Genomic DNA, 23,543 nt, shown 5'->3' with positions numbered 1-23,543 from the left:
TTCTGCTACTATCATAAGTTACTTATTATGGATATCTACATTAAAACACCTCTACTCCTTATGAATGCACCTGCTCCACTCCGCCCCCCTCTGAAGCTCTCACTGTAAATATCTGGTTTCCAAAATCGAGGCACCTCTTGGTCTTAAAATTTTATTCTAAAACAATAAAAAACGTGGACCTGAACCACAAGCTGTTCTTTCAAAGAAATACTAACATACACAAAAGCATTAAGTTTGAGGTATGTTTACCGGCACGTACAGACAGTTGTGATCTCTTATCTCTGCAAACGCAACAACAGTATTTTATGTTTCCAACATTAAGACAGCAGTAAATTGGAAAAAAAAAACCCAACTCATTTTGTAACAGGCAAAACCTTTCAAAGACAAAGAAGCACGGAACAATAAACACAATATTTGAGCATACTTTCAAATTCGCTAAAGAAAGGTAACAAATGCCCCAAACCACTTTGAAAAATTTTTCATCTCTGAAACCTGAATTAAAACGCAGAACAGTTTTCCGCAATAAAGTCAGATGTGTAACTCCTCAAATGGAAAACAGTTAACCTGCCACAAAGTCTGTCTAGTCAAAACAAGACAATCAGGTGGGCCCTAGTGACTTTATCTTCAGCATCACAATTCCCCATTTTATACACACCTCTGACAATTTCATCAAAAGAAATCTCGTATTTTTAAAATTCACGACAAAACTGCATTAACATGGACACTGTGAGTATCAACGAGGTCAGTAAGATAAATATACTTAAATAAACTATTACGGTTGAAAAATTCAGTAAGAGACAGGGTTTACTTTATTAAATGCAACTTTATTGTTGCCATCTTTTCTTCATTTATTAAACAAACTGAATAGAATTCAGAACACGCTATTGAACAAAAGGTATAAAAGTCAACTAGAAGCAATAATCCTATTTTTATACAGCAACAAATCAAATGCACAGTATGTTTTTTTTTTGTTGGTTTTTTTTTTGTGTGTGATCGCAGGTGATTGGCTTTAAAATAAGCTAAGTGCCTGAAAGGCAAAATTCCTTTATAATTCCAGCCGTAAGTCTGTGAAAGAGACTTTAAGGCAGCCCAACATCTTTATGATGCCGCATAATGTGCTGGTTCTTCTCTGAAGGCCTTCGGAACCCTTTCTTGCAATACTCACAACGGTGAGGGTAGTCTTTTGTATGAATGGAAATAACATGCCGTTTGAAGCCTGAGGCGTCTGTAGTGCTATACTCACAGTACTCACATTGATAAACTTTCCTGCCACTGTGTGTTTTCATGTGTTTTTTCAGCTCGTTTTGTTGCCTAAAGCCCTTCCTACATCTCTTGCACCTGAATGGAAGATCCTTTGTGTGAACTGAGAGTATGTGGCGACTCAGAATGAAGGGATCTGCAATCTTAAAGTCACAATGTCTGCATTGGTGCAATTTTTTACCCTTGTGAGCCGCCACGTGTTTTTTCAGTTCCGAAGGCCGATGAAAGCCTTTATCACACATATCACACTTATGAGGATAGTCTTTCGTGTGGACTGAAATTATGTGTCGTTTCAGATCACTCGAGTTTGAGCTCTTATGGTCACAATGCAAACACTGATGTGTTTTACTTTCTTGATGCATAAGCGTATGCTGCTGTAGCTCTTTGGTATCTGAAAAAGTCTGGAAACAAATATCGCACTTGAATGGCGTTTCCTTACTGTGTTTAGTCTTTACGTGAGTTTTCAAGTTAGAAGAGTCGGCAGATCGGTATTCGCAATATTGGCACTGGTAGGGTTTTTCACCAGTGTGGATTCGCATGTGCTTCTTGAGCTCTGACGGATGGCGAAATCCTTTGCCACACTCCACGCAAATGTGAGGAAAGTTCTTGCTGTGGACAGCTAAAAGGTGGTGACTCAGTAATCCTTGTTCTGCTGTCTCATAGTCGCAGAATTTGCACTTGTGCATTTTATTAACTCCTTTGTCCCTGTGCACCATCTTGTGAGTAAATAAAGTTCCTGCATGAGAGAAGCTTTTCCCACACTCATCGCACTCAATAAGCTTTTCTGTTTTGTTGGTCAGCTTATGACTCTCCAAGTGGTTATGTAAACTTATTTTTTTATTCGTAGTGTAATCACAGTCTGTGCATCTGTATTTCTTCTTAGTAAGAAGGTGCTCCGGGTGGTTTTTCATGTGCCTTTTCAAGAAACCTCTAGATTTAAATTTCTTTCCACAAATCATGCAGGGGTAGACTGTCAACGGATGACCATCAGGGCCAATGATTATTGCTGAAAAACAACAAAAAACCCTTCATCAATATTATACTACAATATTACACTTCAATAAACGTCGTATTTCAACCTAAATAACAAGATGAATTGTTAATAACAAGATGAATTGTTAAATAAGATCACAGAGTCAGACGCATCACTATACTATATAATAAACAAGCTTGTTACCGGGTTAGGTAGAAGAAACTGAGGGAATTACTGCTTTCATTAATTACTGGGTTAGGTAGAAGAAACTGAGGGAATGACTACTTTCATTCATTATCAGGAGAAAGGAAATACTGTTTTTCGATGGCGACAACCAAAGCATCACCCAGCTGTTCTTCACCTCAAATAATTCTACTTCGAAGAATTCTGAATGAGTTCAGACCTTAAATACGCATAGAAACTGCTGCTGGTGCAAACAACAGCAGCCAACTTCTTTGACCGAGTATTACGTAGTAAGAATAGCATGTGATCTTCTTTGACTTTCCACGAAATCTGTAGATAAAGTTTAATCTGGCAGCTTAATCACCTACTGCTGACTACAATTGACATCTCCCCAAACTAACACCTCCTCCTTGTGCCATCTGTCACAGCCACACTCTGAAGAGATAGCGAGCAGGAATCAATGAGAACACACTTCACATACGGACACCTCAAAGCTTTGGAACTTATTTGCACTCATCCGTCAGCCTGATTTGTTTACCCTGAATTTGTCTAGGCATGCTAAAAAGCTCTCTTTTCCAAAAATGTTTTAGAAGGAGAACTGACTAGGTAGCTGGAAATAGAAAAAGCAAACTTTAAGATTACAATTTGCCTAGTTTACTAATTCAGTGACAGACAAAACCAAACTCCTACAGTTAAGTCACAATTTGGAAAGAAACTTTTAGTATCGTTTAAAGCAAGGCTGCTGAAGAAAACACTCATGTGCTTTTTCAACTTTATCGGACCAAATAAATCGTTCAGACCATAACACAGTAACAGCAGAAACCAAATAATGCCAAAACAGCACATCTGTTCTTACAGATGCAAGTAAGAACATTGCTGTGAACATCAAGGCAATTTATTTCACAATTAACCAGAAAAGGGTATAGAAGTTACACTACCCACTGTAACACAGAACGTTCAGATTTTCCACTTACTTATGGAGCTGACACAATGAAATAGATTGTTCTATATATTTTCAATAAAGAGAAAAAGGGTTTTTTAAAAGTACTGTTACAGAACACTGTTTATCTCACATCACCTTTAAAAAAGTTACATTAAACATTAAAATTGGTGTGGCAAGTTAAGTATATAGCTTTTTAACCTTTTGCTATGATACTGAGTTTTTCTATGTCAGAGATGGTTTCCTTTAAAACACCCCCCACAATCCAAAGCAGCTATGTGTTTAAGAACTTTAAAATGAAATATGCACTCATTTATGATGTAGAAATGTTGTCAACAAAATGATTCCCAAAATAATCACTGCTTTTCACAAGACATTGCGCACCCTACCAGCAAAGTACATTTGTTTATGAATAAGTGCCGAGAGGAATGAGAGTACAACCAGCCACCAGATACTCACCTGTTTGATACTGCCTAGACTCAGGTCTCCTTTTTTTCTTTGGTTTTTGCTTAGCCAGTCTCCCAAGTCCAGCTGACTCATCTATGTGCAAAAGAGCACTTGCAGTGCCATTCCGACTTTCAATGCCGTCATTATTATTACCTAACAAGATAAGGTAAAAAGTTACCTACTGTCATCACTCTACAGATTATTTGAGCAATAAATTCTACAATGACAACACAAGAAATGATAAACTATTATCTGGACATTTAATCAAACCATACTAATGTACAGGATGAGCTGCAAAACTTCTCTGTATTTAACTTACAAATTACGCTTAGTATTATGAACCTGCAAGCATTGTCTTTGTTAAAATAATTTTACAGGAGTTAATGGTTTTCCATTTCACAAAGAGTTCTCCTTTAAAAGCAGTATTTTTTGCATTTCTTCGGTTGCTCATTACGCCCAAAATGTTTAACATCAGTAAACAACAGCAGGACACTGTGCCCCATTTTCTTCTCAGTCCTGAAATACATTCATATTTGAGCTTCCATTCACTTCTGGACATCTGAATTCACCTGACTGAAGTTTTTCGCACACCAAGTTTCAGAACCAGAACTGCGATCAAAGAATCGTTCTGAACAGTCCATACACTTGCACACAAAGTACACTACTTACTATTGGCACACCTGATGCTTTAACACTTACAAATTCTTTCTACTGGGAACAAAGAGCATGCTCAGTATTGTATAAAAGAAAGAAGGAAACAATCTTTGCCTCACAGAACTTCGTGTTTAATACACAAAGGGTATCACTGGATGTAAAACAAACATGAAAATTACAGGTAAATACATCTATATGTTCAGGAAGGTATTTACCGGCAATCAGTTTAACACTGGTGATTTAAGGGCATAAATGAATTTTAGTAACAGATTTTATGGTTTTTCCTTGAATCAATAGAAGGCAACAGTTCCTCGTGAAAGCAAAGCACACAAATAAGACAGAAGTGGAAGACAGGGCAAGATGCTCAATAGCTGTTCCCTTTGTAGAGTGCTGGGGATGAATATTCATGATTAATAGAAGAAGATTCAGAGCCAGAAACAGGCATGTGCAAAGCCCAAAGATTCTGACGTATATACTAGCTCAAGTGTTGAACAGCAAATGTGACAAGTGACAGACACTGAAAACAAAAACCCATTTCACATCTTACACGTAGAAAGTTTGCAACAGGTGCATGAAGAGTCCTTCTGGAGTGTGACACAGAACAGGCCCCAAACATTTTCTAACACTAGAATGAAATTGTAAAAACCTTCTGGAATGTAAAGCGCACTGGGACTGGGCTTTGCTACAATACAGCAACAAAACAAATGTAACATTTTAAACGCCATTGCTATCAGCTCTTAATCCCTCTTTAAATGAAGAAGAGTTCTGAGAAGTGCAGATGACCAACCTCTGCCATTTTCATGCCTTCTTGCTTCGTTATTTCTTCCCTTCCCACCACCTCTCACCTTGCATGTTAGGCTGCTTACTGCCAACAGTGCAATGACTCCACTGTTTCCCACATTCTTAAATTCTCCTTTCAATTCCAACTCTCTGTTTTTAATACACTCTGCTCAACTTTCTCCTCCTCCTCCAAAAATCACTCAACGTTCAGTCTACCACTGTTGTTCCGAGTTCACTTAATTTCATTTTTAGTTCCCACTCAACCTGGCTTCTGTCCTTTCCTCTCCGCTGAAACTGTGCTCACCAGCATATGGCCAAAGATAAGGTCTGGGTGCGCTACCACCCGTCTCCTAAACAACTTTTAAACACACGCTGCTGCCTGAAATCTTGTCCTCCCTTGACTTACATCCGTGATTCCAGCCCCCATCGTGTCCTCCGCACTTCCCTGCCGTTTGTTTGCCACCACAGTCCACATCATGCAGACACGTAACCTAAGTTTTGTCCTCTACTCCACTATTTCTCCTGCTTTGTTTACTCAAATTACGTTTGGAAGGAGAACGTGGCAATACAGAAATATTTCCAAGACGAGATTTTGGTCTACCAGCTTACGTAAGTTTTGGAAATCAGTTTGTGCACCAGTTCTGCATGCTGGAAATATTCTCAAAGTTCTGCTATAATTTTAAAATGTTTCCCTCCAGATTCTTTTTTGTTAATCAATTGATTATTTCCATTAGTGAAATCATGTATTTGTATGTCCCTTCTAGAAAGCATTTAAATCAAGCTAGAGGTCAGTGTTGCTTTTCACTATTACACTGAATCTTACATATTCCCATCTGCTTTTTTTTTTTTTTTACCACTGAATAAAAATACTCAGTTCTATTCCCAAGCCAGCTCTTACTGTGTCCTAAAACTGTGAAGGACAGGTGTACTTGAGATGTAATTTTTCAGCTGAAAGCTCATGTACATCCCCTTCTACATCATGAAAATATGAAGGAAAATGCTTGTTAAAATAGGAATAAGAAGAAGCCTGCCTTACAGCTTCTCTCTTCTTCTGTTTTTAATATTAAGGCTCATTATGCCAAGAAATCATTCTTAAACTAAAACTTTAAAAACATATCGAAAACCACAAATACTCCACTACCCTTCAAAAAACAACGCCCAACATCTGCTAGAGACAGTGTCACCAGGAAGAATTCTTTTGAGTATTACCTACCATAAGCTGCTGCCCAAGCTATGGGCATGAAAGTTTTAATTTCAGTGTCATCAATTTGCTGTTCATGGGCCACTGCTGCATCCTCCTCTCCTACAATCACTTCCATATAAACCTCATCAGCTATTTCTGCAACATCTGAGAAAAAGAAGTCAAGAAAAAATTAATTGAAACACTGCACTGTTGAAAGTGAAAATCCCTGTTCCCAAATGAAAGCCACCTACTTACTTAAGTCTTCATCTTCGTGCTGAGAATCATTTACAGTCATGTAAACCATTTTCTCCCTTGGAATACGAATACTGCTATTTTGATCAAGTAATCCAACTGCGTGGTCATTCTCTGGCTCGCTCTCCACAATGTCTACTGTGCCCCCTAATTAGGAAGACCAGAGCAAAATATTTTAAATACGCTTTGTTCAAATTCTATGCTAAACTGCAGAAAACTGCGTTTGTAACTCTGTAACATTTAGACCCACAGCTCTTTACAGATGACTTGAAAAACAACAGTCTCTAATTATGCAAAATTTCAAATGCCAGGCTGAGTATTCTAAAATGAGCGTATTTTACCTAAGTCATCTTCTCCAGGATCTGCTTTGAATATATAGACCTTGATGACTTCTGGACAAATGCCATCCACTTTACAAGAGCCACTTTCTGACTCTGCTTCCATGGTAATTTCAGCAGAACCTTCGTGTTCTATCTTACCAGCATCATCCACTACAAAAACAAGTTATTACAATTATCCAGTCATATACAGACAGACATACACGAAAGACTTTATTATGTTATTAATCAAATTTGGAAGCAGTTTAAAATTAAGTTGTGATAAAAAACCTACCCATAAATATTTTTTTCACATCCTTGAAAACAATGACAATAAACCCAGAACGAAATTCAAGCTATATCTTCTAGTTAAGGGGGAAGAGAGCTGTGGTGATATGACTAGAGGCATGAGCACCACACCAGGCAATGCTAATAGGAAAACAGTGATCTGCAGCAAGATGATGGTAGAAAGAAACTGCACGTCAGTACTTACTCTGTGGCTTAATTTCACTTACTCTCAGTTGTAATTGCTTTCTCCTTCACAACTACTAAGCTATTAACTGTTTTTTTTTTTCAAAAGCATTATCTGTTCCTCAACCCTGTCTCTAATGCAAGTGGTACTATTTCTGCCAGCAAGACCCGGTTCCTTGCAAAGCGGTGTTATTGATGCTTCTTCAGCTCACCAGAGAGGAAACCTGAATGAAAACTACAGGAAGAAACCCCCCTACTTTCCTCATCTGCTCAACAGCTGAGGGATCAAGCACAGTGCCAAAGTGCTGCCCTGACACCACGGCACTGGTGAACCCATTCAGCTAATCGTTCATGGTGCCCTTAATGGAAGGGACTTGAACTCAATTTTATGCTGTAGCCTTACATACTATCCTTACTATCATCTCAAATTTTGTTCTCTTCCTTGCAGAAGTGGACCGACACCACGCTTCAGTTTGAACTGCCATAACTTGCCTAGTCCTCCCACATAAACAGGGCTAACAGCCAGCTTTACGAGGAACACATTTCTAATTTTTAAGACATACTCTACATCGGCATGCACACCCACACACCATCTTACTTTACCAAGCGTGGGTTTTCAAGACATAAATACTGAATATGCTTTCACAAAAATCAAATCCAGTATCTCAAGGCCTTCAGAGAATATCCCCATTTCAGAAGCCTCAGAAGTTTCTCAAGTGTTAAGATCGTTTAAGAATTCTTAATGTGATGGCATAGTTTTGTAATTTGTGACTTTACTGCTCATAAAGTCCCTTTTGAAGGCTGACACGGCTCCCTCAAAGCCATGCACGACTTCAATTCATGACAATAAGACACAAAATTTGTTCTAAAGGAAGTGTAAGAACTATCCCATAAATGCTGTAGAATTTTTAACTACCATACCTAGCATGTACAAAATACTTAACAAAGTATGCTTATTTTACCGGCACTCATTAAACTACCCTAACTAAATCATAGCTTAACTATTCAGTAACTGCAACTCTTCCATTTACTTCAAGATCTACTTTTTTAAAAAAAGCTCAAAATATTATTACTATTATTTTCCTGACATGAAGTCAATAAGTTAGGCTTTAAATTAGATAAACTAGCACATGTCCTGTCTCATGTATCAAACACATTTCTATTTAAGTACAATTTCTCAATCAGGCATCATTATTCACAAAGAAATATGAATAACATTAAATTATGAAGCACTAAAATAAATTAGTTTATCTTTCTCCGCAACAAAACAGCAGCAGAAAAAACATTAAATACTCTTATGCCAAGTTCATGATCAATGGCCACCATACAGAATGTTTCAAGCCGTACGATGTTTAAAAATTATTTTGTGTCACAGGACAATGTAACATCTTGTAGTTGAAACCCCAAAGCATTTTAAAAGTAAAAACCTTAAGATATTCTTTTGAATCATGTCAGCAACGTAGCTCCACAGTATGTATATTCAGTTATTGAGCAGACTTTCATAAATTCTTTGGCATATGCATAAAACACCAAACGTCACTGGAACTCTGACAAAAAGTAAACTTGCTTTCGTTCCTACACTAAATTTATGTAGTTGTTCTCCTTTAACTTGGCCGTTTCCAGTGTCACGCACGTGTGCTTGGAAAGCTTTCAAATGAGCGTAGACTGATTTTACACTGCTGAAGCCAAAGGGGAAGTCTGCCACCAAACTCAACTGATGCTGGAACATATTCAAGGAAGGAAAATTATGGCTGAAGCAATCAAAGAGAATGTAAACCTACGTGCACCAATTTGAAACAGGCCGGTTTCTTTTTAACAAGACGAAGTTTTTTACTTCCATACATACATGGAAGTATTCATTGATAACATTCACACAACAGAAGAATTCTAGATCTTAAAAATATGCTCCATTTACTCTTTGAAATAAGTTCTCCAAGATTCAAAATCACGATTAAAAAAAAAAATCATTATTAAAAACAAATCGAGTTTGTTTATCCCTGATTTCCCTCTATACTCAACAGTGTTTTCAAAATGTAACAACTGGTTTAAATATATTTTTAACAGCGCCATTAAACTGTAAGGAAATTGATGTGTAGGAATATTAGGCCAACTTTTCTCATCCAAAAGGAAAAAAAATTTCATTCTTGACAGGTGGCAATAGTTGAAAAACTAAAGCCCCTGAAGGGCTCTAGAAGTAACAGTATTTGCAGCATAGCAGCAAACAGGTAACAGGAAGAAAAGTAGGGTGGAAAGAAAAAGGTAGGGAAAAAAAAAAAATCAGAAGAAGAGACAAACAAGGCAAAAGCGAATGGGTATCTATCACACAAAGCACCATTTCCATGGTATTTTGTCCTATGGCTACATAAGCTTTTACCTCTACTGATTCCCTGATGCTCTGGCAGCATTTATGAAATTTGATTTCTATTTAACACTTTCCCTATGTTTCTGCATTCTCCACATATCTGTCTCACAATCAGAGACAATGATATTCATAAATACTTGACTGATCAATGTTTGAATCTGGAACTCTGATGATGTTTGAATTTTTCAGTCAAATTCACAGCCCACCAAGGGATCCCACAAATACTGTGCACGACTGATCTTCTCTCACATTGTTCCTCTTTGAAATTAAAAAAAAACAACAACCAACAACAAACCCCCAAAAAAGTACTTAGAAGTATTGGTTAAGCTTCTAAGAGATCAAGAGATTCCTTTCAAGTAGAGACCCGGGGCAGTTATTAAACTAATCACAAGTCACATGCTAGAAAAAAGTTGAAATTATCGTTATTCCAATGCTGTCATACCTTGTGCCTCCATTTAATTAGATAGTTAACTGAACACTAGAAACTTTATATGTATTCCCCCCCCACAACTAGCTGGTAGCTTTACTTCACTAAACAAGGATTCAGACTAATTCTCCAAGTTAAAAAAAAAGAGAGAAAAATTATTAGGAACATCATTATTTTACGTAAATTGCAAGAATGCATTCTGTGGCCAGTCTGCTGATGTTCCTCACAGACTTCGCTGATCAGAGGAGCCTGCTCTTCGCATACTATGAGCTGTAAAAAACAGCTAAAAAAAGTACGTGCTTCTCCAATGTTGTAATAATTGCTTCCATGTAAAGATAATGCTTGATTTTTTTATTAAAAGCACAAACAGACGAGAAAGGTGTCACACAACGTGAAAGATGTAGCATATTTAAAGCCTGTCTAGTTACCTTTTACAAGGATATCAACAAAAAGTGACCAACAGATAAAAAAAGGAATAAAGAGTAAAGTTAAGAAATAAAAGTACGCAACATTAAGAACAGATTGCTTAATATGTACAATCATGATGACAGCATTTTTCCTAAAAAACATTAAATCTAATTTTAAAAAAATCACATAATGTCATAAACCATAATATCCAACCAGTAATTATCTCCTGTATCTTTACCCTCCTATTAAAATATGTCCAATAGCATTTTTGTGACCAAAACAAGCCCCTGTGCATTGATAATAAAAGCAGTATTTAAAACACAGATGAGGCTAGTTTCCCCATATCGAAGCATACATGCTAGCCCAAGATCCTGCATTTGCTTAATTGGTACATCTTTTGTTTAACCAAGACACATGCACTTTCCTCCAGAAGTTGGTTTTAGGTTTTTATATCCAATATTTAATGGATCAGCAGATACAGACTTTGTAGCCTTGCAATCTTTTACTCCTAACTAGAAAAATGCCAATATTTGTAACTATCTTTTTTTTTTTAAATGGTTTCCATAAGCTTTTACACTTATTCTTTCCTACCGTTTCTCCTTTATGTGCAATTAAATGAGGGAAATAAATGGATTGTAAAAGATAAAATTCACTTAAACCGAAGAAACCTTCCATCTTTTTCAAGTACACACTGCTGTTTGCTGAATAACAGACTGAAACAATTCTTACAAACATTCCAAGAAAAAGTCTCTATCTACATCAGTTTAACAGATCTTAAAATCTGTCTGTGGAGCAATTAGGCAAGAAGCATCTATTTTGTCAGCCTTTATGTTCCCAAATGATTCTCTCCGCTGCTCAGAAAATGCGTATCATGGGATACTTGCCTGCTTACAAAATAAACAACCCTATTTAACAAGTCTTAATGAAAAAGGCCACTGCTAACTATTTTGTTTTCTCTACAATAGATTAAAAGCATGCTGTATTCCCCAGACAGACTTTGTTCAGTTATCTGTGACAGAAACATTTTACTTGTACTCCACGGGATATCACAGAATTCCTAGTCCAATGAAGAAGTTATTTTTACTGTCCAGTTATTTCTTAAATGGCAAAGCAGCTTTTCTAACCTGTGGGAAAACAGAAATCTGTTCTATTTTGATTTTAATGCCGCTGCCATTACACATGAGCACCAGTATACCCTATGCATCTGAAGCTCCCCTCAGGGCAGCAATCTAGCAGGGAACTTCCTGAGCTCCAAACTGGTATCTAACACTTGTCCTTCTTGTCCTGCTCTCCCTGGCACCCAAATCACACTAAGCTCTGAGGCATCACTCAGCTCAAGGGAACTCTCATCTCCCCCACCTCTCACGGTGACCTCCTGAGCAGCCTCAGCTACAACAACTGTTGGTGCCATTCCAGAGGTCAGGCAGAAGCACAGCAGCAAGTTCTACCTCACAGAAAGATAAACGTGATTGATTTGCTGCATCTTTAAGAACCTCCAGGGAAAAAGAGGGAGGTACTTATTTATGTTTAGAAAACAAATTAAGAGCATTTTCTTTTCTTGATCAGAAGTCTACTGGATGGCCCTAATGAAGCCATGAACTTTATGGCTTTGTTCATCAGATACATTGCTTTCAACTTAAACATCCATACATTGCTTTCAACTTAAACATCCAACAAGAATGAGAAAAGAGGGGTTTCACCTACACCTATGAAAAGATGCAATCATTATTCTCTCTCTTTTAGTACCCTGGGCTCTGACTCCTGTAATCAAAAGTGTTAATTCAGATACAACAAACAAAAGACATGCCTAACTCAGAGCAAAGTAAGGGTGTGGATGGACATAGCGTAGCCCCTGTATTTACAAACATCATCGGACCTCCTAAAACTGCAGCCTAAACTTTGTGAGGCTACCCTTCCCTCTCTCCAGACTCCCTTGTCAAACCTCCACTGTGCCTCACCATTTTTACTGCAATTAAATAACAGTATATCAGGAGTACTTTTGTCTTATGGAATGAGTTCGTGCCAGAGGATGTGTCTTACCTTGCCAAATCAAATAAAATCAGACAAGCAAAAATCTTAACTTCTATCTTATGGCCAGATGTAAGGCACTACTTTCCTTGGTTAGTAAATGCTGGGGATTTTTCTGTTGTTGTTGTTGACAAACACTAGCTAATCTCACCATTACTGTTTCACTTATGGAGAAACAATTTTCCAAGCCTTAAAATTTGCTACCAAGTAATTAGTAGCAGTGTGAGCCAGAACACAATTTATCCTTTCCTTACCAAACTCATGAACTGGCTTGTTTGCATGGCATATGCAAAAGAAAAACTGATTCATCAAACCTTCTTGATTCCTTTTCAAGCTACTATCAGTTTGCATTCTTTATTGAACGAATATCTGATTCTGCTCTGCCGTAAGTGTCCCAAGTCTACGATGGACCAAAAATGAAGCTTGGGGGCAAAGACAAAGTATCCAAGAAAAAAGGTGAATACATCAAAAGGTAGTGATAATACAAGCTGTGACAAGAAACGTTATCTTGGAAATGAAAAGACAAAAAAAAATGGCGTATCAATGCAGAAGCTAAATTAAATCTAAATGGGCAAAGAAATATTAAAATGCCGAGCTTCCTGAAGGAAAGTCACAGAATGAAACCCAGAGGCACTGTACTCTTTGAAAGGACAAACTGGTCTGAAACCAAGAAAGAAGGCAGAAACACAATATTCAAAAAAGTACACATAGCCTAGTCATTTCAAAACAGCTATTTTGAGGTTAAAGCTAAGAAAATTATCTTAAGAAAATCTATGTAGACGTAGTTCATTAGGAACAAAAATGGAAACACTTAAAAGAGAGACACCGTATAGGAAGAAGAAAGCAAAAAGATTTTGCCAATAACTTCCATTGAAGAATATAGACTGAGAAACCTACAACAGAAAGAACACAAAGTGTCATTGCCTGCTTTGCACGGGACTAGATAAAAGAAGACAGGCAAAGGCATCCTGAAGAACACTGCCTAGCTCCCAGATCTTAGAAGCACGTACATTTGGCTACTGTAAGAGCAGACAAAATTACATTCCAACACCTGCCCCAGCAGTTCATGGAGGTTTGGCAGAATCAAGCACGAATTTACAGGCTACGATGAAAAATCAAAAACTAGGCTGATGTTCCTTTTAAAAGCCACCTAATACCAAATTCAACTGAAGAACCGTGACAGTCAACAGATCAATAAATGCAAATACCGCTATGCAACAAAAAAATATGGAAATTAATTCAAATAATGTTTTCCATACAACGAAGAGACTATTTGGCAAGATAATCTTCACTTGACGGAAACGCACTAGACACTGACTTCACAACCAGAAGAACTTGTTATGCAGCCTTTAAACACAGTAGATGGTAATAGGGAACTTCCCTTTAAAATGAACTGTAAAACATACTTAACATTTTAAACACAAATAGAAAGGATGCATGTTTTGTAGCATAACGACTGTTTTAAATGCTTTAAGGTTCTGAATCTACACAAAATATAGCACAAGACTATCAAGAGGAATTTAATATTGAATAGAGTACGAAACTGCAGAAATACATGACTGAAAATGCAGAATAACCCAGCATATCTGTACTACCAATTTCCTTTGTTTTCTGACCGTTACCACCTGTTGATGACTGGTACATCTAAGATGACTTTCTAGCCAGGTGGGTATTTTAGGGATCATGTGATACGGCATCCACCAAGACATTCTATCCTCATTCAGCCACTGGCAATGGTTGAATGGGACACGGATCAACCCACCCCCTCAACTTGAATTTACACAGACACAGTTTGCAAAGTGATCCTGACCACAGCCCCAGAGGCCTCACTCTGCTGCCCATGCTGCAGGATGACAACCTGCAGGGAAAAGGTGAGCAGACAGACAGGAGCAACAGTACCTTGAAGAGCTACAGTCAGGGATAAGACACAGGTAAGGATCACCACCAGCGCCTTTACACAGTGAGGCCTCAATTACCCATAGGTGGATTATCCACTTTGCTGCCTAACTATGCTGCAGGTGCATTTCAGCTGCTTTCATCTGATCTAAGTCAGGTCCAGAATCAGAAAACGCATTCATTAGTTTGGATAAATTATTTGGATAAACTATTTCAGACAGCAGCACCCCTGATCTATTTCACCTCAGTATGATCCTGCAGCTTAATTTTACAATGTTCTGTGTTATCCATATTTTGCATTATCCCATTTCATTGTTTTCCCAGATAATAGAGAATTAACTGTACCTCATATAAACTCAAAACATGGCTGCACAAGGTTACTCAAGGAACTCAAGAGATGATAAATTAAGAAATGCAGTGATCCTAGGTAAGGAGAAGCAACATTAAAATCCATAAGTACAGAATATAAAATTAAAACAAGTTATTACACATTTCAAAAAAGCGTCCAAAGGAAAAAAAAGGAAAAAAAAGAAAAGAAAAGAAAAAAAAAAGGCAACTGAAGCAGAGCATGAAGTGTGCCTCATCAATGGAGTCATTTAATGCTAGACAAAACTGAAGTGCCTGAAATGGCAATTAAACAAACCAGCCTAACAAAGCTTTTCTATTTCTACGACAAACAAATATTCAGCAGTGACACTCTGATGTTCCTAGGTGCTGCACTGAGTAAGCATTGTAATAACTAACATAGAGTAAACTCTAGTTCACAAATGGATATCCTCAGCAGAAAAAGGGTTGGTGGTATGCTCTGTTCTTCTCCACCCTCTACTTTAAGTCTTTTGAAATATGATTCAAATGGATTGTGCCACTGTTCCTAAGGGAGATTAAGTATTCATGATTGCTTCTCAGCTGTGAGCAGCATGAGCTACTCTTTTTGTTAGCATACCTCCATCCTTTGCTTATTGAGAGAAGAAATCACATCCTAACAGCAAAGAAAACCATACTGTTGCCTGTATCTAACTATAAACGGGGTGGAAGGGGTGAGTGCCTAGCAAAACACAAGACAAAGATAATAAATTGTCATTTGGACTTCTAAAAAACAGAGTTTTTTTACTTTCCCTTTCCCATAATTTTTTTTGTTTGTTTTCTTAATGTCTTGGCAATAGTATTAGTAACCTGCATATACATGCGTTTTCAAACAACGTCACATTTATTTTCTTTCAGTTCTTACTAAGTATATGCCATTTAGTTTACTGGAATTCTTAACTCTTTTGTTTATATGCTATAAAATGCTACAAAAATAATTTATAATCAGACATGCATTTCCCAGTATTTCTCTCCATTAGCTTCACCAGAATTTTTAGCTGGTACACGTTCCTAAAAATTCCCCCATTTGAGTACCTTTGTGAGATCTGTATTTCAATAAATAATACAGAAAATCTGGCTCTGGTCCTGTCGTAACCCCTCCCTCAGATATTTTGAGCACCACCCAGGCCCATATCCTAAGAATTTCGATGGCTTTACCAAGACACTTACAGGAAATCATAAGGTAATCTTCACAGTTGCCCTTCTCATCTTGATGTTCCACAGGGATTCCATTGGCATCGATCACTGCCTCTGATGCACAGTCTGCCACCAAGACTTCTTCAGATACAACATCTGTTCCCAGAGTATCAGTGACAATATCTGCTTCTTCAACGTTATCATGAACTACATGTTCTACATGTCCAACTTCAGGTACATGCATTGACTCACTTGTCAGTACATGTTCTGGTATAGACATTGCTTCTGCTGTTATGTCAGTAGCTAAAACATCATCTGGGACAGTGCAATGAGCCAAAGAAACCTCTTCGGCTACGTCTGTGTCCAGCACTTGTTCAGGAATAATGACAGTTTCAGATACATCTGGCTCCTCCATGATGTCTGGGCACTGAACATCCTCGATAACAACATCCTCAATGACATCTTGGATTACTACAGAATCTGGATCATCAGGAACAAAGTTATGCACGGTTATATCTGAGTCGACTACATCTGAAACAAATACTGTTTCCTGTACTTCCACAACAATCTGATCTCCATCCATATGTCCTGCATCAGCTCCTGAAAAACATAATTAAAACAGCAGTTAAATTGTAAACTAACTCGGATTAAGCGGTTAATAACTGAAAGTACTTCTATTTTACTTCAACTTTTACACTATGCTGCAATTTAGTAAAACAGGCGTTAATAGCCTACAAGCAATTAAGATAGACAGATATATGCGGAGCTGATAAAGCAAGTCTTCAGTAGATGCTAACATAACTAAGATGAACAACAATTTTTAGACTCTCCCCCAATATCCAAACAGCTATTACTTGGCAGAACAGTAGCTCATTCATATTGCTCTGAGTAATAAAAACAACTGAAAATCAAAAGCGACTACTCTATACAAAAGCATTGATGCGGCATAGCATTTTTAAGCAAAGACAAAATAAATGACTGTCAATAGCATCTAATGTGAACACTTATCTACATATTATCTCCTGACAGACCTGTTGGATCAAAAAATGCATTTGGCTCATGCGGCTGCAATTCAAGCCCATCTTCATCCATGGCCTTTAACTCTCATCAGTCACAGTATCTGTAGAAGGTAAAAAAGAAAGGTTATTCAATTCATATTGTGCAAGGAAGGTTGCCTCTGCCTGTGCACTAAAAAGCAGACATTTTGGGTGCCTACAAACACAGAAATGGCTGATAAAGGGATATGAAAATATAACTTCCTTATAATCTTACAAATTAAAAAAAATTAAGACAAAGCCTAGACAAGTTCAAACTCAAGTCTTTTTTGGATGGTGGGGAATATGGTGCTGTCATATCAATAAAGTTCAATAAGATAAATCAAAGGTAGCAGCTAATAATCTGAAATGCACTCTGCTTTTGATGTCCCCTGTCTTCATACCTGGGCAGTCAGGAGAAAGTTACTCTTACATCATTTCAGGAACTGAAATCATCAATGTAAAATGGTTCCAGAACATAATACCACGTTTCAAACCTCAGATGTGTGAATATTTTAAAAACTCCTTCCCCAAGACGAAGTACCTATTTTCTTTTGTACTAAAAAAATGTCACTGGTTCTCAAAAATTACCGAATATCATATTCTACCAAGTTTCTTTGAACTGAATGTCAGCACTTCTTCAATGCATAATAACAAATTAAGATTTCAGTCTTCCTAACAAAACAACCAAACAGGACCACAAAGTTAAAACACTTACTAAAATCTGAAACTGCAATCTAAATTTTGCTGCTGAAATATGTGCATTATAATTAGGACCAGGCAAACCTAGTTGGGTAAAACGTGATCTAATATAAACTTGTACTGCTCCTGTGCACTTAGTCCAACTAGCTTCCTAAGTGCAGAACCAGCAAAAGGCAATAGAATGTTGCTACACATTTCTGCTTGTGTTTCTGTACAAGTGGAAGATGTGATTCTCCTTCCTCCAAACATTTTTCACAGTGTCAGGCAGAAATCTCCCCATTCCAGTAATACTTTCACAATGTGAAAGACATAGAGAAAACATTAAGACTCTGTCCAAGGTTTCCATAAGAATCATAACCTTTCTGAATCACATCAAGTAACATTTACATTGATTAAGTCTTCATGGGGGAAACTGCTATACAAAACAAAAAATTAACAACTACTCCAAAAACACAAACCTACAACCATAATCTGTAGCAAGTATTTTCTAGACTTCACCATTTTTCTAGCTCAACTCTTCGCAACTAAACACCTAATTTATATGAGAAAATGTATTTTTACAAGTTGAAGGAAAAATATAGCCAGAAATTGAACTGGAGGAAAAGCAGCAGCAGTCAAATATTTTTCCAAGTGGACCCATATTTGTGTGATGTTCAGTTGGAAGGCCCCTACATTTTAAAGGCAGCTGCTCTAACAAATCATTGTGGTGTCCAGCTGGACATAAATCACCTCATGATTATTCTGACTGCCAAGCATTTCTGTCAGAAGCACCCACCATTAACAGAAACAGCTCGTCACATAAATGCTTTCCTCAGAATCAAGAGCAGAAGAAAAGCGTTTCTCAGCCTCAAACACAAGACGTAGCTTGACTGATGGCAATCAACTTCTGCCATGCCACAGAAACAGGAACAGAATAACAAGGTTTCATATAGTTATTTAAGCAAGAATTATTCATACCCAAATTGGTTTACTTCCATCTATTCAGCATACACCTAGCCAGTCTATTACAAATGCCTTGAATGCCTATTCATGTGGTCATTTTTTCTGTGTTGCCTTTACTGGTTAGTTTCTTCTTTTCTGTAGCTTCTTCTCCAACTTCTTGTGTGGCTGTACCTATACCATATTCATTACCTCCTCACCCCCACATTTCATCTCTCCAGTTTATAACTACAGCCCACTCCCATCATTCACACAAAGCCATGCTACTCATCAATTTGTAGCAAAGATTGTATCAGCAATTCAAAGAATTTTTTTTTTGGAGGAGGCAGAGGGGATTAAAGGTTGGCAGAAATAAATTGCCTCTCTCCTCAGGCAACACACACATATGAAACTAGCACTTGCTGTCCAGCTCTCTGGGAAAAGTCAAGACGCTGTTTCTGCCTGTGCTTTTGACGGTTCTATTATCATACATATTAGTCTCTGATCGGCTGGGACCCAACCAGCTTGAAGTGCCAGTTCACCACTAGCTACTGGAAGAACTGGCATTTGTTTTCCCCGCTTCCTGCTTTCATCACCCACCTGACCACCACTCCACCACAAATTCCTACTTCTTATGATTCATGCATGCACTTTCTCTATCCTATCCTCTCCCTATATTCCTCACTCTCTCTATGGGAGAAGCTCTCCTTCATTGTCCTTCTGTCTATCGTTTTCACCCAGGAGACCCAGAGGCTGCCATCACTACTTCCTGGCTTCCAGAACGAGCCTGTTGACGCCATCTCTTTGCTGCTACCCAGATGCTAAAACCAATGAGTCTGTGGTGTTCACAATGGTGCAGCTTCATAAAGACGCTGCCACCAGCAGTGACAGCCCAGCAGACCTTCAGCTGCATACTCTGCGTAACAGTGTGGCCTCTTCTGCATTGGCAAGGTCTTTTCCCCCACAGGGCGGTAATACGCTGCAAAATGATGGCTCAGGTTCTACACAAACTGAAGAAGTTTCCCAGGCACATGGGTTTTCAAGACCAAGTCTAAGAAAGGACACAGATTTACACTTTGGCACTTGTTCCAAAGAAGAAGAAAAAAACCCCAACCCTTTCACTGACTGAGTTTCTTCCAAAATAAGGTTTCTCTTAACATGCTTTTATACCCAGACGCAGCCAAAAAATTCACGTACAGAAATTCTTACCCCTGTGCAGGACCACAAAGACTTTAAAAGTGCTCCACTAGGGCAAAGACCCCACCTCCAAACATATTTGCTGTGGAAAGAAGACCAGAAGAACGTGCAGGCATTTAAAACAGGATTTAATTAAACTGTCTAAAACGATAAAAGCGCCTAAATCAAAATCTGCAGTCCAAAAAGGCATCAAGACATCCGTCCATGGATAGAAAAAAAAAAAATCCCTAAAATTTCCTGAAATCATCTCAGGTTTTGAGCATACTAATCAGTAGATGCGGAAAATACTGTGTTTCTTCCTGCTTGCTCTTCTTCTGAGCAGTGGGACAGTACAGGGGTCCAAGACTCTGCCACACAAAGGAAGGTATGCCACATGGTTCTGTACTAACTGGCAGGTGATGAAGACACTGCTCTGCAACACGAGAAATACCAGAGCTTCCTGTTGTGAGCACCACACCAAACACCTTCAAATTCCTTGGCAAGCGCCCTAGGCTCTGTGGTACCACAAGCAATTCCAGCAGTTCATTTTCCTGCAACATTTCGAGAAGGGCAGAAAGTCCTCTCAGTTTTTTCAAAATATTCCAGCTGACACTTACCCCAGGAGCAGGTTCTGGCACCAAAGCAGACAGGTTCAATTTTCAGTTCCGGTTTGGGAACCTAAACTCTCAAAGAGAAGCAGGTGTCCAGCCACGTCCCTACACTTAGTCCTCCTCAATGCCCAAATCTACGTGGTTCTTCTTCAAATCTCAGTAATTTGGGAACTGCTCTTCTACCACTATGACAGAAAAAGTCTAGGCACCTAAAACCAGGTTTTATACTGCTGAAAAGAACTAAACATCTACATCTTTTACTTGGCTTGGGTCTATGCCAGCTTCATATGGATCAAGAATTAATACAACTCTGAAATACACCTAATTCTGTTTGTAAAGGTAGTTCTTACAAATTGAATTTTACTTTACTTACAAATTGATTGTTTGGGTTTGGTTTTATGAAAGTCAAGGCAATATTTTCAAGTGGCAGGACAGATTAAAAAAATACATATTCATGTAAGAAATGGTATTAAGCTAATAGAAATAAAATAACCTCCCAAAACAAAAATGGCTATTTTCCATAAATCTGATCTTGAGTACAATCGGTCAAGAGAAGCAACACAGACACTGCACAGTCTCGCCACATTACAAATCCTTGACTCAACAGGCCTACGAAGGTAATCAAGATGAAATAAAAAGAAATAGACGAGCTGTCACGTTTTAAAGAGAGAGCAACTTTAAAAATAGATCCTTAGAAGAAAGCTTTAATATGACACAGAAACTGTCAGTTTCTCTGCTCTCACCTAAAAAAAAAAAAGGACATGAGGAAAAAGAGAAAAAGAGGAAATCTCAGAAAATCCATCCTTATGAAAAAGAAATTGATAGTTCTTAAGATAGTCCTTTGTCTACTCCTAAGGAAAGAACAGCCCATCTGTTTATTTGGAGTCGGGGGCATAAACCAAATACTCACACAGCAAAACTCTGACGCTTCCTCAAAAAATAAAGGCATAAACAGCAAAATCCCCCACGTAGGGGCCCTGGCCCCTACCTACGCTGAGATGACTTACAACCATAACCAAGTTCCCATCATGCCTTGCAACATCACATTAAAAATTGCAGCACGCCTTACATGTCCCAATTGGGTTAGAGCCCCGAGCTACCCGAAGCTTCGCTGTGGTTATGAGACGACCGTGGGTTCAGTCTCCACTACTGCTGCAGTCACAACTCTCCCTGCGTGACCCACTTACGGAGAACGCGATGTACACACACGCATATGAAAGGTTAAAAAAAAAATTATACTCCTATAGCATCTAATTCTTACATTGAAAATAAGCCGCACGATTATTAGGTGAATAGCTAAAAAAATAAAGACAATGTAACAAACGCGACCATGTTTTATTTCTTGATGCATCTCCCTCAGTTTTGGCAAGAGAATTGGTACTGCTGTTTTCATTGTGATTTTGTTAAAAAAAAAAAAAAATCCCAAGTCTTTTTCTCTTTGTTCAGTGGCGTGGTTATTTGCAGAAACTGGTTAAAAAAAAAAATTGGGTTTTCTCCAGATTTCACAGGGATGTTGTGCGTCAGGCGACACCCAAGCTAATTCTCAACAAACCCTACATTAAGGAAATAACCAGTCCCGGGGACCCCTTTGAAACTACTTTTCACTGAGGTGGGGGCCTCTGCAGGCGAGAGGATAGCCAGAGGGGAGGGGAAGCCAACAAGAAGGGGGAAGGGGACCCAAAGGGGCTTAGGGGGACCCCGCGCCTCCGCACCTCGCGGGGCGGCCGGGCGACGCAGGCTGAGGGCGAACCTCCCGCCGCTGCCCCAATTCCCGGCCGACCGGGAGGGAAGAGGAGAGGAGATCGCGCCCGGCAGGAGGGGGCACGGCTGGCAGCCCTGGCGCGGCCGCACAGGAAGCCGCCACGGGCCGGAAAGCGCCGAGCTCCCCTGCGACTCGCTGGCTGGCAGGCGCCGAGGCGGGGAGGAGGGAGAGGAGGGGGGAGAAGCGGGGGTGGGGGAGGGCTACGGGCTCTCCCTCTCCGGAGCCTGCGGCCCGGCGCTGCGATGAGCGGGGCCAGGGGCTCCCCCCTCCGGCCCGGCCCGGCCTGCGCGGAGACATGGGCTATGGCGAGCGATTAATTCAAGATGGCGCCCGGCGCCCTCCGCCTCCCCCCCCTCGCGCGCCGCCATTTTGTCTCCTCCTCCAGACACTCTCCGAACCCCCCTCGGCCGGGCCCGGGGCCTGGCACCGACCTCGCCCGCCTCCCCCCGGGCCCGCAACCACCTCCCTCCGCTTCCGCTCCCCTCACGCCGCTGCCCCCGCTGCCCAGGGCCGCGCCGGGCGTGCGGAACCCTTCGGCCGGGGCCCTGCGGCCCGCTCTTTTGCCGGAGCCCTGGCGCGGCCTAGCTGCGGCCTCCTCGGGGCCTGCGCTGCGGCCTGGTGCGGGCAGGGGAAGGCCCGGGCCGGGCCGGGCGGTGGGGCCCAGCCCCGGGGCTGCTTACCGTGCGGGTGGCGGGCGGCAGCGCTCGCCTCGGCGCGGCGCGGCCTCTCTCAGCGCGACTGGGCCGAGCGCGGCGGCGGCGGCTGCGGCGGCGGGGCGGGCGGGCGGGAGGGGAGGGAGGGGCCGAGCTCGGAGCTGAGTGGAAGCGGCCAAGCTCCCCGGGCCGGGCCCGCCGTCAGCACGTCACGTCACTGCCCGAGAGAGACCCAGGAAAAGGCGGAAGGGAGCGCGCCGCCGCCGCTGCCCGCCGCCTCGGGCCAGCCGCCCGCCGGGGCCGGGGCCGCCGGGCGGGCCGGGGGCCGCTGCCGGGCGAGGCGAGCCGGCGCGGATCGGGGTGGTGGTAGTGGCGGCGGCGGCGGCGGGGGGTGGGGGGGGGGAGAGGGAGAGGCGGCGCGGCCGCGCTCGGCTCCCTGCGGCTCCTCCTGCCGCCGCCTCCGCCGCAGCTCGGCCGCGAAGCGCCGCTCGGGGCTCGGCGTGCGCCCCCGAAGCGGATCGGCTGCCCCGGGGACCCCCCACCCCACCCCCCGTCTCCCCTCCCGGCCCCTCCATGCTGGCGCCGCCCGGGCGAGCCTCCCCCGCC

General features: G+C 40.6%; 1 protein-coding gene across 4 annotated transcripts; it reads right to left on the bottom strand.

Moving 5' to 3' along the window:
- Positions 1–803: 803 nt before the first annotated feature.
- ZFX (zinc finger protein X-linked) lies at positions 804–23,283 on the bottom strand. Of its 4 annotated transcripts, XM_063343343.1 has the most exons (9): positions 20,529–22,923; positions 19,945–20,014; positions 17,113–17,201; positions 16,115–16,681; positions 7,014–7,163; positions 6,676–6,819; positions 6,451–6,585; positions 3,816–3,956; positions 804–2,266 (listed from the first exon to the last, which is right to left on the bottom strand). In XM_063343343.1, the coding sequence occupies exons 3-9, from the start codon at positions 17,171–17,173 to the stop codon at positions 1,080–1,082; spliced, it is 2,385 nt and encodes a 794-aa protein (XP_063199413.1). In that variant the 5' UTR covers positions 17,174–17,201; positions 19,945–20,014; positions 20,529–22,923; the 3' UTR covers positions 804–1,079. The 4 variants fall into 4 exon arrangements, with proteins under 4 accessions (XP_063199413.1, XP_063199393.1, XP_063199404.1 ...); XM_063343323.1 differs by lacking the exons at positions 19,945–20,014; positions 20,529–22,923 and adding an exon at positions 22,965–23,282; XM_063343334.1 differs by having other exon boundaries at positions 19,945–22,923.
- Between the last annotated feature and the right edge of the window lie 260 nt (positions 23,284–23,543).

The sequence above is a fragment of the Chroicocephalus ridibundus genome, chromosome 1 (genome assembly GCF_963924245.1).
Source record: "Chroicocephalus ridibundus chromosome 1, bChrRid1.1, whole genome shotgun sequence".
Taxonomy (NCBI): domain Eukaryota; kingdom Metazoa; phylum Chordata; class Aves; order Charadriiformes; family Laridae; genus Chroicocephalus; species Chroicocephalus ridibundus.
Note: the sequence above shows the minus strand (reverse complement) of the source record. Positions and strands in the feature narration are given on the sequence as shown.

Excerpts from the sequence above, each read along its gene's own strand:
- ZFX (XM_063343323.1), bottom strand. The coding sequence starts at position 17,173 with ATGGATGAAGATGGGCTTGAATTGCAGCCGCATGAGCCAAATGCATTT. Across the intron at positions 16,682-17,112 it reads TGCATTTTTTGATCCAACAG|GAGCTGATGCAGGACATATG; the intron begins GTCTGTCAGGAG and ends TATGTTTTTCAG. Across the intron at positions 3,957-6,450 it reads AGCTTGGGCAGCAGCTTATG|GTAATAATAATGACGGCATT; the intron begins GTAGGTAATACT and ends TTATCTTGTTAG.